This window comes from Solanum tuberosum, unplaced genomic scaffold (genome assembly GCF_000226075.1).
Source record: "Solanum tuberosum cultivar DM 1-3 516 R44 unplaced genomic scaffold, SolTub_3.0 scf00063, whole genome shotgun sequence".
Taxonomy (NCBI): Eukaryota; Viridiplantae; Streptophyta; class Magnoliopsida; order Solanales; family Solanaceae; genus Solanum; species Solanum tuberosum.
The window spans coordinates 523465-539204 of NW_006238988.1; the positions used below are offsets into that span (position 1 = coordinate 523465).

The 15740-nt window shown below is 32.1% G+C and overlaps 3 protein-coding genes across 3 annotated transcripts; 1 reads left to right on the forward strand and 2 right to left on the reverse strand.

The window, feature by feature from the left end:
• The first annotated feature begins 1010 nt into the window (after nucleotides 1-1010).
• On the forward strand, nucleotides 1011-1782 carry LOC102605501 (21 kDa protein-like). The gene has a single exon (XM_006345185.2). The coding sequence runs from the start codon at nucleotides 1063-1065 to the stop codon at nucleotides 1645-1647; it is 585 nt and encodes a 194-aa protein (XP_006345247.1). The 5' UTR covers nucleotides 1011-1062; the 3' UTR covers nucleotides 1648-1782.
• Nucleotides 1783-2750: 968 nt separating this feature from the next.
• Nucleotides 2751-10292, reverse strand: LOC102605843 (3-oxoacyl-[acyl-carrier-protein] synthase II, chloroplastic-like). The gene is made up of 14 exons (XM_006345186.2): nucleotides 9589-10292; nucleotides 7642-7853; nucleotides 7365-7568; nucleotides 7017-7127; nucleotides 6535-6630; nucleotides 6374-6419; nucleotides 6217-6296; nucleotides 5797-5865; nucleotides 5599-5683; nucleotides 4735-4889; nucleotides 4562-4642; nucleotides 4179-4238; nucleotides 3504-3661; nucleotides 2751-3035 (listed from the first exon to the last, which is right to left on the reverse strand). Exons 1-13 carry the CDS (start codon nucleotides 9869-9871, stop codon nucleotides 3545-3547), a joined length of 1599 nt encoding a protein of 532 aa, XP_006345248.1. The 5' UTR covers nucleotides 9872-10292; the 3' UTR covers nucleotides 2751-3035; nucleotides 3504-3544.
• A 3508-nt stretch (nucleotides 10293-13800) lies between these two features.
• LOC102606179 (18.2 kDa class I heat shock protein-like) lies at nucleotides 13801-14753 on the reverse strand. The gene has a single exon (XM_006345187.2). The coding sequence runs from the start codon at nucleotides 14533-14535 to the stop codon at nucleotides 14068-14070; it is 468 nt and encodes a 155-aa protein (XP_006345249.1). The 5' UTR covers nucleotides 14536-14753; the 3' UTR covers nucleotides 13801-14067.
• Between the last annotated feature and the right edge of the window lie 987 nt (nucleotides 14754-15740).

Consider the following 15740-nt stretch of genomic DNA (forward strand, 5'->3'; position numbering starts at 1 on the left):
GACCGTCTACCCTCCTCACCCCCCCCCCCCCCCCCACAAAACCCCCATGCAAAATAACAATTCGTCCGATCATCTTCTAACTTTGATAAGTGGTGACGGTAATTCTAACTGTCCTAAAATAGTAAAATTTCTTTTCACATAAATAACGACGTACACAAATGGTGTAACAACTGTCTCCCCCTATTTTTGATATGAACCCAATGAAATTAAATTCTCAATGAAGATGTGAAACACCAATGACTATATGATAGGATTCTTTACCTTTAATTTAATTTAATTTTAACATTTTGCAATCTCCTAATTTCTACTCCCACACCAAACTCAACTAAATCCAATTTCCATTTCCAGAATTGAGTTATTGCTAACTTTTAAAAGAAAACTATTACCCTTTAAATGTTAGAATTAACTGAAAAATACCAAACAGATATTTGTTCATATTCAAAAGGCATTAAATGAATGCTGACTTATTAAATTCACCAATCCCTATAAAAATTCAACAGCTAACTACCTAACATTCAAGAAAAAATCATCTATATATTTTAGTATAATTTGACTCAATACGAAATTTATAATTAAAAAATATAAATATATATATATATAATCTTAGACATATTATAATATTTTTTATGATTATATGACTTTTGAAATTTGTATAGCTAAAATATTATTATTCTTTACTGAACGAATTGTGTCAAGAAAAAAATTATCTTAATTTTTTGCACAATATAATTTTTTGACAAAGAATTAGTTGAACTCCTTCCACCAAAGGTGGAACTACGGTTCTACTTATGTTGTAACATTGACTCAGATTTTGTACTTGTGTTAAAAATTCATTTAAGATGTATAAATAATTTATCTAGAATACAGTTAAGCAGTAAGCTATTTTTTCTAAAATTCAGAATTAATAAACTCAAAATCTGAACTTCGCCTCTGGTCTTCACTAAAGGTAGATACACCCTACCTTTCACTTGATTCTTTGTATATGTACCTATATAAATAAATTCATTCTGAACTTATTTCTAATTATAAATTCTAAATTCGTCTTTGATTAGAACTCGACAAATGAAGATGTTTCGTTTTCTTCTCCTTCTTGTCCTTCTCCTTATTCTCCATTTCTCTCACTTCACAAATGGAAAAAAAACAATCACTTCATATTCCACAAATCATCTTGTTTACACATCTTGCACCAAAGCAAGTTACCCCAAAATTTGCATTAGAACTCTCTCATCATACTCAACCATAAAAACTCCAAAAGACTTGGCAAAAGCATCACTAAATGTGAGTATTTCAAGAGCCAACAAAGCATCAAAATTCCTCAAAAATCTCAAAGTGAAAAGCAAAAGAGAAAAGGGGGCACTTGTTGATTGTATTGAGCAAATAGGTGACTCTATACATGAGCTTAGAAAGGCACTATTTGAGCTAAAACACTTGCATAAAGGGATTGGTTTTAAGTTCCAAATGAATAATTTGGAGACTTGGATTAGTGCTTCTTTGACAAATGATGATACTTGTCTTGATGGTTTCAAAGAAATTGATGGAAAAGTTAGGTATGATGTGAAGAGAAAGATTTCTAATGTTGCAAAGGTTACAAGTAATGCTCTTTACCTCATCAATCTACTTTACAACAGAGGCGGATCAAGAATATAAAGCTGGTTAGATTCAATATGTTAAAGCTTAATTTATCATATTTGAGTACTTTTAATAACGAATTTATGTTTATCTTTGTTTTTCGTGTTGAAAATATTGAATTCAGTTCATAAACACTACTTGATCAGTTGGTTCAATTTTGCTTATGTTATTGCATTTTGTAGATAATTATGATATATTCCTTATGTGATAGCAATTTGATTATAAGCATGAAGTATTGAGAAAGAACGAATGGTTTTTGAAATTTATTATCTAAAATAAGTCATAAATATTTGTGTAATTATAATTCTATATCGTTACGGATAAAATAAAAAGCTTAAAATTAAATTATTTTTAAATATAGAAATTTATTATTTTTCTAAAAAAGAAATGCATCATACATTTATAAACTACTATAAATTAAATTGCAATAAAGAGGACTATTTTGTCGGTGCAAATAATTTTTTGTTTATATGTTGGCTCTTATTTTCTTTTTAAAACTTAAAATGCAGTCCAAATTATTACTATTATTCCTTTTTAAAAATAAAAAATAAAAATCAAGGCATCAATAATGTTGGTTCACTTGAATGTCTTTTAAAAAATAAATAAATTGATAACATTTGAGTTAGGTCATGTGCTAGTGACATACAAGGTCCATATGTATATATAGAGAAGTTGATTGATTTGGCTATTCAATCGACGATCAACCGCTCCTTCTTAATAGTATATGCACATGCTTTGATTTGACCAGAGAGGAAATATTTATTTACAATTGCTATAATACGATTTTTAATTTAGTCGAATTCAATAGTTTATTTTGTTCACCGACTAAAAGAATATTTATTTTCCTTCGACTTAGCTTATATTATTTTATTTCCTTACTAATTTATTTGAAAAAAACAACATATTTTTTATATTTAAAAATATTTAGAAACTTCACATTTGGTATTTTATTCTTAATAAGAACCTTTTTATAGTCGTACAAATACTATGGCAATGTGTCGATTTAGACTATGTCACATTAATTGAAACGAAGCGATAACTAAATTAAAAAGTGCAGAAAACACTAAATAACCAAAACTTAAAAGAGTTGTTGAAGAGAATAATAGTATGCTATTATTAGAAATGTTCTATAGTAACAACATTTTTGATACAATAATTTTCGAAAACAAACTATATTGGATTTGAATCAGATATCGAATCAATCTATATATTATGATCGAAACCAAGAATGCCATAGTAGCCATGATCGAAAAAGGAAAATCCTACGCGATTTTCCCTTTCTTGTGCTTGCTCCAACAATTATCTACTGGATACTACGAATACCTTCTTCCACTAGAGAAGTCATCGAACCTTATGTGAATTTTGACTCCATGTAACTCGAAATCAAGGACCCTAATTCAACTTACCTGACACAAAATGAAGCATATCTTTATGACGAATATAAGAATCAAAACAAGTGTTTTCACGTAGAAACGATAAAAAGTGAAGGAGAGAAGGCAGCAACAACAACAACATACCCAGTGTAGTTCCACAACACGGGGTTTGAGGAAGGTAGAGTATACAGAAACTTTACCTCTACCTCAGAAGTAGAGAGGTTGTCTCTAATAGACCTCTGGTTCAAGAGTAACGGAAGTGAAAGCATAACAAAGCAAAATAAGACAATAACCAAAGTACAAGAAACAATAGATAGTAACAGACTCCGACTAGAGATGTCTTAATTTCTTCAATTACTCTTTGTTTCACTAGCTACAACTATAAGGTGATAAAGTTAAAACCTTCAAACGCCCTCTTTTCCTGCTTATTTTTTCCGTCTTCCTCGATACACGCAACACACATAATTGAACTTCACATTCAACATCAACAAGCATACATACCTTTGGCCTGTTGGGATGGACAAGCCTTGTCACTGATATATTTACTTGTAGGGGGCGAATAATATCGATGAATTATGGCCACCAAATCCAAATGAATTCGATATTGCCACCTTAATATCCAATCTTTCTTTTTTCGAACCCACGAGTACATTTGTATCCTGTCATTATGCATATAGATATATATCATCAAATCGCCAAGTTGCTGATTTCAACACTAAATTGTTGCAAGAGTGAACCAAGAAAGAGATGAAAATATGAGATGATTCAACCTCATATCATATAAGAGACTCATTTGTAATATGATACTCCCTCCGTTTCAATTTGTTTGTCTGGTTTTGATTTGGCACGGAGTTTAAGAAAGTAAAGAAGAATTTTGAATCTTGGAGTCTGAGACTAAAGACACGTAGAATGTACCAAAATTTCCTTTAATCCTATGGTCTTAAATGTGTCATATGGAAAGTTGAAATTCAAGAGTTACCAGAAACGGAAAGAGGCATTCTTTTTTAAAGAGGAAAGTAAGACAAACAAGTTGAAACGGAGGGAATAGAAAATTTGAGATAAAAGACCAATGCAAGTGATGTTAATCGACTTGGTAGTTTGATAAAAGTCTAGGATGCAAGATCATGCTCAAAAGAACGATAAACAATTGAAAATGCAACGAAAAGAGAGCCATACCACACCCTTATCTGGGTTATCAAGATTTATATTTGGATGAACCCATCCAGTTCGTATTGCCTACAAAATCCGTATGAACTCTCTGTCATGACTCGAGCAACAGAATTTTTAGGATGATCAGCACAAAAGAAAATCTTTCGAAATTGGCATGATAGCCTATACATGCTTTCTTTTTATGTAAATAAGCCAGAATATTTGATTTATAATAGTTTGAACCTAAATGGCATGATAACCTATACATGTCGCAATAGTAAAATTCACACCCTGTAACTCTATATTTGTGTAAACATGTAAATTATATAGACGATGTGTTACACGAGAAACTAGAAGCAACAGCAGTCAAATTGCAACACTACTTCAAGGCATATGAAATACAAAGTTACCTGAATAGTTGCTACAGCTTCAACAGCACCAGCAGCTCCTAGCATGTGACCAATCATAGACTTCGTGGAGTTCACTCGTAACTGTAAAACATGGAGTAGCAATTGATTAAAAAGCTGGAAAAAAAAGACTGAAGGAATAGGCATAAACAACAGTAGTTCGGAGAACCTCTAACCTCTGGGTTCTGGCCAAAACAATGTACAATCGCTTGGTACTCTTTGAGATCTCCTGCCGGTGTGGAAGTGCCATGCGCATTAATGTAGTTCACATCTTCCCTGGATACACCAGACTGAGCTAATGCCTTCTCTATGCATAAGATAACACCAGCTCCTGCTTATTTGTAGCAAATGCAGAGATCAAGGTATTTCATATTATAATTCAATCTACATTACACAAAAACAAGATATGACGCATTTTTCTCGTAAGTAATCCTAAACACAAAGCAATATTACCTAAAGGCATAATACATAAACAAACACTCAAAACTTGGCCTCCGCTGGCATGTAAGCACTCACATCTAGACACCTTAACTCGTCTCCGTTATGTCAGTTAAACAGTCCAACTTACAAAATGATTATCTAGACACCTCCAAAATTTATGTGTCATGTTAGCGTCGGGTGTCCACGAGACACAGTCGGGACGAGTTGGAATGTTTAGTTCCCATTTGAGACCAAGTTGAGGTGTCTAGATGTGCATTCTCAAAGTTGGAGTGCTTACTTGCCAGTTGAGGCCAAGTTTGAGAGTTTGTTTACGTATTATGCCTTACCTAAAAGTTAATACGGAAAAGGGTGCCAGATGGATCCATAAAGACATAAAGATGTTTGCATGCTTAACAATTTGATGTTGTCCACCCAAAAAGAAAACAGATTAAGCTACAAAACTGCTCTACCAATTTAATAAGACTGGTTTACAAATTGAATTACATCCGACTTTATAAGATATCTGCAGTTAAAATCCTCACTATTATAGCCCTATCCCGACCTGCCTAGTTTCCCCCTCTGCTGGATAGGGGAATTGAACTATTGAGAAAACAAGGTACCTTCAGGATGAGGCTCGGTCATATGATGAGCATCACATGTAAAGCTTCCACCCAGAAATTCAGCATAGATAGTTGCACCTCGTCTCTGCTCATTCAGACAACGAAATTGAAGAATTATATCATGATACTTTTCTCTTTTGTTTAAGAATCACGAGGAGTACGACAAAGAAAAGCAATCTAATATACTTAATAAATTACCTTGGCATGCTCAAGTTCTTCCAGAAGCAGGACTCCAGCTCCTTCACCCATTACAAATCCATCACGATTCTGTAAAAGAAAAAAATGAAAATACGCAATCATTAAAAAATGAGTTGGGCTCCGGTAATGCTATTTTTCATCTTGAGTCAATGAAATCATGTAAATATATCAAAACATGCTGACATGTGCAGGTTTGATCTCATGACATGGAAGCTATAACATTGAAAATGCAAAAACTAATTCATGCAGGAACAAAAATAGAAATACAGAAAGCCCATTTGATCACAACGACTAAGAGCCAGTTCGACTATAACAAGTATTCTAGAATTAGCATTTCCATTCCAGATAAAATTGGTGCATTTCCGAACTCCGACTAGACAACAGCGTGAGAACAAGACGAAAAGAATTACAGGACATTACACTATCCCAAGGCCGAGAAGCTTTAGTAGGTTCATTGTTTCTCTGGGAAAGTGCTCTGCATGCAACAAATCCTCCCAACCCTGCAAAAAGTTAAAATCACTTGAAAAAAGATAAATTAGCTTGCTAAACCAATAAAGACAAGACGGACGATATATACCAACTGGTTCAATTACTGCCTCTGATCCACCAGAGAGCATCATATCCTGCAATCATATTATTGCTTTGAAGTCCTCCATTAGAGATAATGAAATTTTCTAAATAACAAAATGAAAGGCATGATTTCCAGAACTCTTCACTGATTCAAGGTAAGAAACTTACTGCTTCACCTTTAATGATATGGTTAGCAGCACTTAAAATGCAGAAGTTGCTTGTCGCACATGCTGTTGAAATTGAATAAGTTGGACCCATCCATCCCTGCAGTTTAATTTACAGATAGAAACATAATATGGAGTTCCTCTTGACATTAAAGCCCAGATAAAACAAAAGATTATAGGCATAATACATAAACAGACACTCAAACTTGGTCTTAGTTGGCAATTAAGCGCTCCACCTTTGAGTATGCACATCTACACACCTCCACTTGTCTCCACTGTGTCATTTGAACACTCCAACTTACAAAATGATCATCATTTAGACACCTCCAAAATTTATGTGTCATGTCAGCGTCGGGTGTCCACGAGACACAGTGGGGACAAGTTGAGGTGGCTGTGCACTCTCATAGTTGGAGTGCTTACTTGCCAACTGAAGCCAAGTTTGAGTGTCTTTTTATGTATTATGCCAAAATTATAAGATTGCCTAACCAGGTCCATGGCAAGCATCGCAGAGCCCATGTTTGTAGTGGCAAATGGTATGCAGAAGGGATTCATCTTCTTATAAGAAATCCTTAAAGATTCTATTGCGTCACTGAAGACCTATAATTCAAGCAAAACCTTTGAGGTTACTCATTTAGTTTGGGACTAGTAAAATTTTTACAACTCGTATACTATTCTGCTTATCAAGTACAAGTGGTTGCTTTCATTAGAAAATTAGATGTCGGAAAGCAAATTGAGCTGAATCCAAGCATACAAAAGCACAAGAAAATGCAACTCCACAAAAATTGAACTTAGTCAACCAATCAAAACAACATTTAAGAAAGTAAAGAGGATTACCTTCACCCCACCCATACCAGATCCAACCAAAACTCCACATCTTGCTTTATTCAATTCTTTCATTACGTCTTCAGTAATTCTGCCGTCTAACAATGCCTTCTTACCAGCTGTTAGAGCATAAAGCATGAACTTGTCCATTCGTTTAGAAAGTTTAGGTGCAATCCAGCCAGCAGTTGATAAAGACTTGATCTCTCCAGCAATTCTCTGCAATTGTACCCCTTTATTAACATCTAAAATATTACATTTAGAGAAAAACTAACCAAAGAAGAAGACGTACTGTTGGAAATTGTGAACAATCAAAAGATTCTATCTCACTTATGCCACTGATACCTTGAAGCAGGTTTTCATAGAACACATTGGGATCCTGCCCATTTGGTGTGATCACATCCATTCCTGTCACAACCACTCGCCTTTTCTTGGTTGGTGGTTTCTTCTTTGATGTACCTTCACCTTCCATCACTGGTGGTACTGCAGTGGCCCTTATGCCACCTAGTACAAAATGGGTGCAGAACATCAAAATATATGTACGGTAGTAGATAATTTTAAGCGAACTTCTATTGGAACAATGACATTGATAGCACATGTTGAAACTTGATTATAAACAGCTATTTCGCAAAAAGAAAAAATATTCAAAGATTGATTCCTTCTTATGTATTAGAATACACATTAGAGATAGGCTGAAGAAACAGCCAATAAAACACAGCAATTAAACTACAAACAAACTGCATGATAACTTGCAATCGTATCGACAAAATAACAAGGTACTCCATCAGTTCCAAATTTATATAACAATCTTTCCATGATGGGTCACTCCAAAAGATTAGACACCATCTCATTTCTATAAAGTTGCAAACATCAAGAACTCAAACTCATAAAACAACTCAGACTTAGACGTGATGTTCTCTCAATCAAACTAAATTTTCTTCTAAACTTCGTATTCAGTCATATACCATCATAAGACATAAAGGAGTAGATGACAACTATCAAAAGTAAGGTTAAAATGTCTACCATAGCCAACCTCACCAACTTGAGCCATAAACAACTTCAAGATTTGCTTTTTGAAGTTGCAAAGCAGCACCTGTATTATTTTTGAATTTATGGACTCTGACAGAATTTCCCACTCTGAGAATATGCTTAAATGGGATACACAAATAATGAGCAATACTCCGTCCGTGTCGATTTATTTGTCTTACTCTTTTTTTTAATCTATTTTTTTTAAAAAAAAATCTTTACAATTTTGGCAACTCTTTAACTAACTTCACACAAGATCTATTTTAAAATGCAGGATTAAAATGTATTTTGGTATATTTTACGTATATTTGATTTAAAGGCCAAAAGATTCAAAAGTTTTCTTCACTTTCTTTAGCTGCATATCAGGTCAAAAACCAGACAATTAAATTGAAATGGAGGCAATGGCGGATCCAGGATTTAGAGTCCGTGGGTGCCAAATAGATTTATCGATTAAATTAATTTTATATTTGATTGAATTATTCATCTTTTCGATATATATCATAAATCAATCAATAAAATATAAATAATAAGATATTACACTTTTATTGAGTATTTAATCAAATAAAAGAAAAGTCAAAGGAGTAATAATGTAATTAATTTAATTTAAGTCAATAACAATTATAAAAAATAAAAAAAAATTGTGCCAGGAGCCTTTTTTTTTCTTAAAAAACGTATGCATCAAATTTCTCAAAAAAATAGGTACAAATGGGATTCGAACCCGCAACATCAGCCTTCTAAAGTTGCCCTCCTACAATGTCACCACAAGCCAGTTTTGTTCTGTGGGTGGCACGCTTTATATTTATATAAATATTATATATATATACCTATGTATATATAGAGTTTCCGTCGAAGTTCGGGGGTGGCGTGGCACCCCCACAGCCCTTCATAGATCCGCCACCGAATGGAGGGAGTATGACCTATGAGCTCCCAACAACAACAACATAACCAATGTAATCTTATAAGTGGGGTTTGGGGAGGGTGGTGTGTACGCAGCCTCACCCCTGTATTGAGGTCGAGAGGTTGTTTCCGACAGACCCTCAGCTTAAAATAAAGCATATCCAAGCAGTTAGGAAAAGGTAACAACAACGAAATAATGTGAAATGAAAAGCAATACACAACATACGAACAAAAGATCAGTAACTGACAACAAAATAATACGATAATCAAAGCGCGCACACACACCAAAAAAAATAATTAAAAAACAAACTTTTACCTTGTTGGGCACTGCCACTAAATTTGCTCTTCCAACAACCAGGATGACCACTTCTCCATCCATCAACTGAACAAAAACCATTACTCACTAAACAAGAATTACAAAATGAAAGTCCATTGCAAGTCTTGGAATACTGAAACTTAGCCAAAACACATCTCATTTTCTTCTTATTTCCTACACCAACTTTACAATTATACTTAGAAAACCCAAAAAAATCCTTTTTTGCCCCATTTTCACAAACAGCTGACATGCATGCAACAACAGATACCATTGATGAAGACATTCTTGATTCTTGATTCTTTATCCAATTTCCAATCAAAAATCAAATCTTTTTTCCCTTATACTAACATCAAACAACATAAAAACCCAAATGGGGTTTCTTTAAAATGAAGTAAAAAATGCTACAAAAACAGAATTTTTCAACAAATAAACGGCATTAAATATGTGGGCCGTGGGGTTTCCTAAATCTGAGAGAAAAGTGTTGTTATTTTCTGGATCTCTGTGCTCACAACCTATAAAACTCTCCAAATGACTAAAAAATCATTAAAAACAAATCTCCCATAGAGAAAGACAAGTAACATTAGAGCCTCAAGAAGCTAAAGTTTCAAACTTTGCCATTATAAGCAAATGTACACTCCATAAAACTTAAAAGGTGTATTTACTTTTTTCCATCCATCTAACAAACTATCAATGTTTACACTTTTTTTTTGTGTCCGCACTTCACATTGGAGCTCTAATAAAATTCGAATCGTGTATTATAAGGCCTATTTCGGGGTGATCGCACTTTGAAAAGGATTTTATCTATGCTCAAAGCTCGAACTTGAATCATCTGGTTAAGAGAGCAGTAGTTTCACCATTACACTGCAACACATATTGGTTATATCAACACTTTTCGTTAATACACATTTACTAATAAATTTCTTAATATAAGTTACTATTAGAATACAATTATTGAGTTCAATCAAATTTGTATTTGGACTTTTAGCTCCTAAAAAACTGTTCTGAATTTCGTGTTAAGTTAAAATCATATAAATAAATTGAAACAGATGTAGTTATAAGAGGGAAGTATCGAAAACACCCTTGAATTAATTGGAGCAAATTGTTAGTTTCATTCCCAAACTATTGACAGTCTTAAAAACATCTCATTTACTTGATTAATTGAACTTAGATACACCCCGATTTTCCACATGACATAGCAAGTTAGCATGAAGTTTTTAATAAAAAATCGAGAAAAGTGTTGAAAACACCCTAAATTTGACGAGAATTTAAGGGTGTATTTCAATCATGTTGCAAAATCAAGGGTATATATATTTAAGTTCAATTAGTCAAATAAAGTGATATTTTTAAGATTATCAATAATTTAAAGATGAAACTAATAATTTACACTAAATTTAAAGGGATTTGCGATGCTCTCTCTCTGGAGTGTTAAACAACCTTAGTAGGTTAGGTAGATGCTAGTAATTGCTAGAGTATATTTGATGGCCAAAGTAAATGCAAAATTAATTAACACGTTTGAATATTCATTTAAATATTAAAATTAAATAGTAAATAATTAAAAATATTTATTTTTCAACCTCAATTTTTTCAAAAAGAAAAAAAATCAAAAGTGACATGTTCATTATAGACGAATTCATAATTTGATTTTTATGAATTTTAAATTTTAGTAACTAAGTTTTAAATTATTTTTTTATACATATCAACATTACATTAATTTTATCATAGTTAAATGAAACATTAAGGTAAGATAGAATAATTTATTTATTTTTTTGGTGGAATAGGAATTAACTATAGTTAAAGGGTATTAGTTACATATGATAAAAACACAAAAGGTTTCACCATATATGTGTCATTAACACTTATAATTAAATCAAGTGTTTGACTTTTTTATCTCATAAATACGTAATTAAACTTATAATTGATTAACCTATAAAATAACTTAATCGTTCTACCTATGGATTTAGAAGAGCCTAATAATTTTGACTTCTTATCTCATAAATACATCATTAAAATCATTGATTAATAGATTAACCTATGAAATAACTTAATCGTTCCACCTATGGATTCAGAAGAGCCCAATAATTTTGACTCAAATTTTGTATTTATATTAAATTTTATTTAATATGTAGAAATAATTTATTCAGAATTTAGTAACTAGACTTTTCTAGAATCTAAAATTCATAAACTTAAAATTCAGACTCTGTTTTCTACATATTATTTCATTGTGAAGTAATATTAGGATACAAACAATAATTAATTAATTAATTACAAATACATAAAGAATTGTTGTTAAATTAGTTAAATTTGGTAAGACCAAATCGATCATCCAACACTCCAACTTAATTAATCACACAATTAAATCCTGCCAAAAAAACAGCCAATTGCTGCTCTAATTAACTGTTTACATTTATCAACTGTCCAATTTCTATGTGACAAAATTAAATGTATTAATTAGCTTTTGGAAAAAGTAGAAGGTTATTAACAACTTGTTTTTGGATGATTGTTACCTATTGTATCGTGTTGTTATTTTAAACGTAATGTTTATTTTGATTATTTATGTATATTCTATTGTATCATGTTGTGAAATCATATGTTATATAATGATCAATAAAATAGTATCATCGCCCAAGTTGAAATCTTATTTAATTTACTTATAATTAAATAAGTAAATTGAGAATTGCATAGATGTATGAAAAGCCAAAATATTCTTGTTCAATGATAGAGAGGTCTGCAATGAGTAATTAGTAATGTTAGCCCAATATATTATTATAGGCTTTATAGTAAAGTTTTAGCACAGAAGATTAGTGTATTAAGTGAGAGAGCATATTCACTTTATAAATTTGTTGATAATAATATCTTACTCATAATATTAGCTTTTGCTTGAGCATTTATGACTTTGTTGATTAATATCTAGTTCATAATACTAACGTCAAGCGACTTTGTTGGCCAACATCTGACTCACAATACTACGACTTTATTGGCCAACATCTACTTCATAAGTTTGCTTCGTGCTCACACTATTACAACTTCGTTAGTTAAAATTTGACTCACAATACTAGCCTTCACTTGAACCAAGCAACTTTATTGTCCAACATCTAACTCACACTACGACTTTATTGGCCAACATCTAACTTACAATATTAACCTTCGCTTGAGCACCAAGTGACCTTGTTGACCAACATCTAACTCACAATACTATGTTGGCCAATATCTAACTCATAATACTTTGAGCATTAACGACTTTATTAACTAACACCTAGCTCACAATACTACGACTTTATAATCAACATGTAACTCAAAATACTAGCTTCCATTTGAACACCAACAATTTTATTTGTTAATATCTAACTCACAATACTACGACTTTGTTTGTCATAATTGGTGATGCATCATTTCTTTGATCCAAATCATCTACTTCTTTGATCCAGCTCCACCTCAGGCCCAATTGTCTATTGCCATCAACTCTTCTCAAGTACTACTCCCTCTGTCCCTAATTACTTGTTCATTTTTGTATTGACACGCCTATTAAGAAAATAATAATTGACATAATGAATTTACCATTTTATTCCTATTAATTATGAAGTGAATGAATTAAAAACTTAAGATTCTCAAGAAGTTCTACCTTTTTCAAAGAAAGTAATTAATTGAGGGTATAATAGATTAAAAAAATTATCCTTTCTTGATTTGTCAAAATGGACAAGTAATTAGGGACAACTAAAAAAAAATAGACAAGTAATTAGGAACAGAGGGAGTATTATAATTGCGTACTATTTATAGGCTCAAGAATCTCTCTTTCGCCTTTTTCTTTTAGTAAGATTAATAAACCTCACATCTTCAATTATAATTAAGCTTGAAAGCTTGAAAATCTCTCTTTCGCCTTTTCTATTTCTCCATGTCTCATATGTAATTAGCTTGTTCATTTGCCCAAATTACGATCAAACGATTAATTTGCTCACATCTACTTAAATATTACTCCCTCAATCTCAAATTATTATTTTTTTAGTCAGTCCAAAAAAGAATGACATATTTCTATATTAAGTAACAATTTAATTATAAAATATCTATTTTATTTTACCCTTAATGAAATGATTTAAGGTCACACAAATTTCAATCAATTATTTTGAACCACAAATTTTAAAAATCGTTCTTTTTTTTTTGAACTTGATACCAAATTAAACTACCCCACATAAAATAAACCGGAGGAAGTATATGTTAAAAAAGAAATTATTCATTAATTAAACACTCACAACATTTTCTTGATTACAAAGAGCAAGTAGAATACACACACAACCTTAGACAAACTACAAACACACATTAACAAACCAAAAGACTTACACTCGGTTTGGATAATTGTTACCCATTATTTCATAATATAATTAATGTATTGTATTATACCGTACGGTAAATACAATGTTTGAATAGACTGTATTGCTCCATTTTTAACAGAGGACTTTCGTCAAACACTTGATCTGCAACTTTTTTTCAACCAGAAATATCAATGGCTTTCACTTCAGGTTTCTTCTCTTCTTCTTTAGGAACAGTTACAGTAAGCACTCCATTCTCCATCGCCGCCTTAATTTCCTCCATTTTCACATTCTCCGGCAACCTAAACCTCCTTACAAACTTACCACTACTCCTCTCCATACGGTGCCATTGATCATTCTTCTCCTCTTGTTCTTTACTCCTCTCACCACTAATCTGCAAAATCCTTCCTTCTTCAACTTCAACTTTCACTTCCTCTTTCTTAATCCCAGGTACATCCACTTTAAAGACATGGGCTTCCGGGGTTTCTTTCCAATCGATTTTCGCATTTGCGAAAACAGAGGTTTCATTAACAGAGGATGGGGGGTTTGCAATTGGGAAACCTTCGAGTGGATCCCATATGTCTAGTGAAAATGGGTCGAAGATATTGCTCCGGCGACCACCAAAGAAGGTTGGAATCAGAGACATTTTAGCTCAAAATTGGGTTGTAGAAAACAGAGTATAGAGTATAAAAGCTTGAGTTTTTGCTTTCAATTGAAGTGTTTGATTTGGTTGATGATGAAGGAAATGAAATTGCAGTGATATTTATAACCGATGAAACCAGATACTTTAGCAATTGCAGTGTAATCTAGGATCTTCTTGTAGTTTTGGGAACAGAGGAAGAGGTCTCTACAATATTCCACACAGTTCTTTAACATTTTTGTTATGTTATTTTATTATATAATTGTGATGTCGTGTTAGTTTATAAGTGCATCTCGATTAATTTCAGTTTTAGTTTTATGATACAGCGGTGGATTCAGGATTTCCATTAAGGGGGTTCGGAAAAAAAAAAGTAGTGCCTAAGATTTGATCTTGGAGCCTCAGGATGAGTTTTGAACCCTTCCACCGCTAAGTCAATCTCTAATCTTACATTTAGGAGGTTCAAAATCAATATATAAACCTAAAAATTCTTTAAAATACCTTAATTATACAATGTAATTTTTTGTCGAGGGGGTTCGGTCATCAACCTCTAGGTCCGCCCATGTACACATGCATTATTATTAGAGTCTTCATAAGAATTTGAAGGTGAGGGTCAAGGTGAACCCCAATTAACGATGAGAAGTGGAACTTAAAACCTCTTTCCTTCAACATCAAAACGTTTGTATTTGTGTATCTCTTTAATCAAGTAAAGTGCTTAAAAGGATAGAATTATGAGAATGAATTTATAGAATATTTTTCATTAATAAGTATTATGTAACTTTATTTAACAAAAATAAGACTAATCAAGAAAAAAAAGTTTCTTTGTGCTAAATTTGAATTAAGAATTATGATTTTTGACATACTTTATTGAACACTAAAAGATTAAGTACGGACAAAATAAAATAACTTTCAAGTAATAGTAAAATATTCAATCTAGAGACAAATATTTTGATTTTTGATTTTTAAAAAAAGACTCAAATCTACTATTACATAATATTCATCAATTCAATAATATAATTTTTGACTTGTCACTTCCAGAATAGAACATCAACATTTCGACTAATACATCACTCAAACAACTATAAATTAGTGAAAAAAATGCATTTCAATATAAAATAACCTTCTTTTATACCGTGAATAAATTGTAAAAGCCTCTTATCCCTTATTTGAATAATTGTTAGCTATTGTATTATATTATACTGTTAGTTTATATA

What these genes read in the sequence shown, in the direction of transcription:
- LOC102605501 (XM_006345185.2), top strand. Translation starts at nt 1,063, where the DNA reads ATGAAGATGTTTCGTTTTCTTCTCCTTCTTGTCCTTCTCCTTATTCTC.
- LOC102605843 (XM_006345186.2), bottom strand. Translation starts at nt 9,871, where the DNA reads ATGTCTTCATCAATGGTATCTGTTGTTGCATGCATGTCAGCTGTTTGT. An exon ending in ATTGTTCACAATTTCCAACA is followed by an intron (nt 7,569 to 7,641) that starts GTACGTCTTCTT and finishes GTACAATTGCAG; the next exon opens with AGAATTGCTGGAGAGATCAA. An exon ending in AAGAACTTGAGCATGCCAAG is followed by an intron (nt 5,684 to 5,796) that starts GTAATTTATTAA and finishes CTGAATGAGCAG; the next exon opens with AGACGAGGTGCAACTATCTA.
- LOC102606179 (XM_006345187.2), bottom strand. Translation starts at nt 14,535, where the DNA reads ATGTCTCTGATTCCAACCTTCTTTGGTGGTCGCCGGAGCAATATCTTC.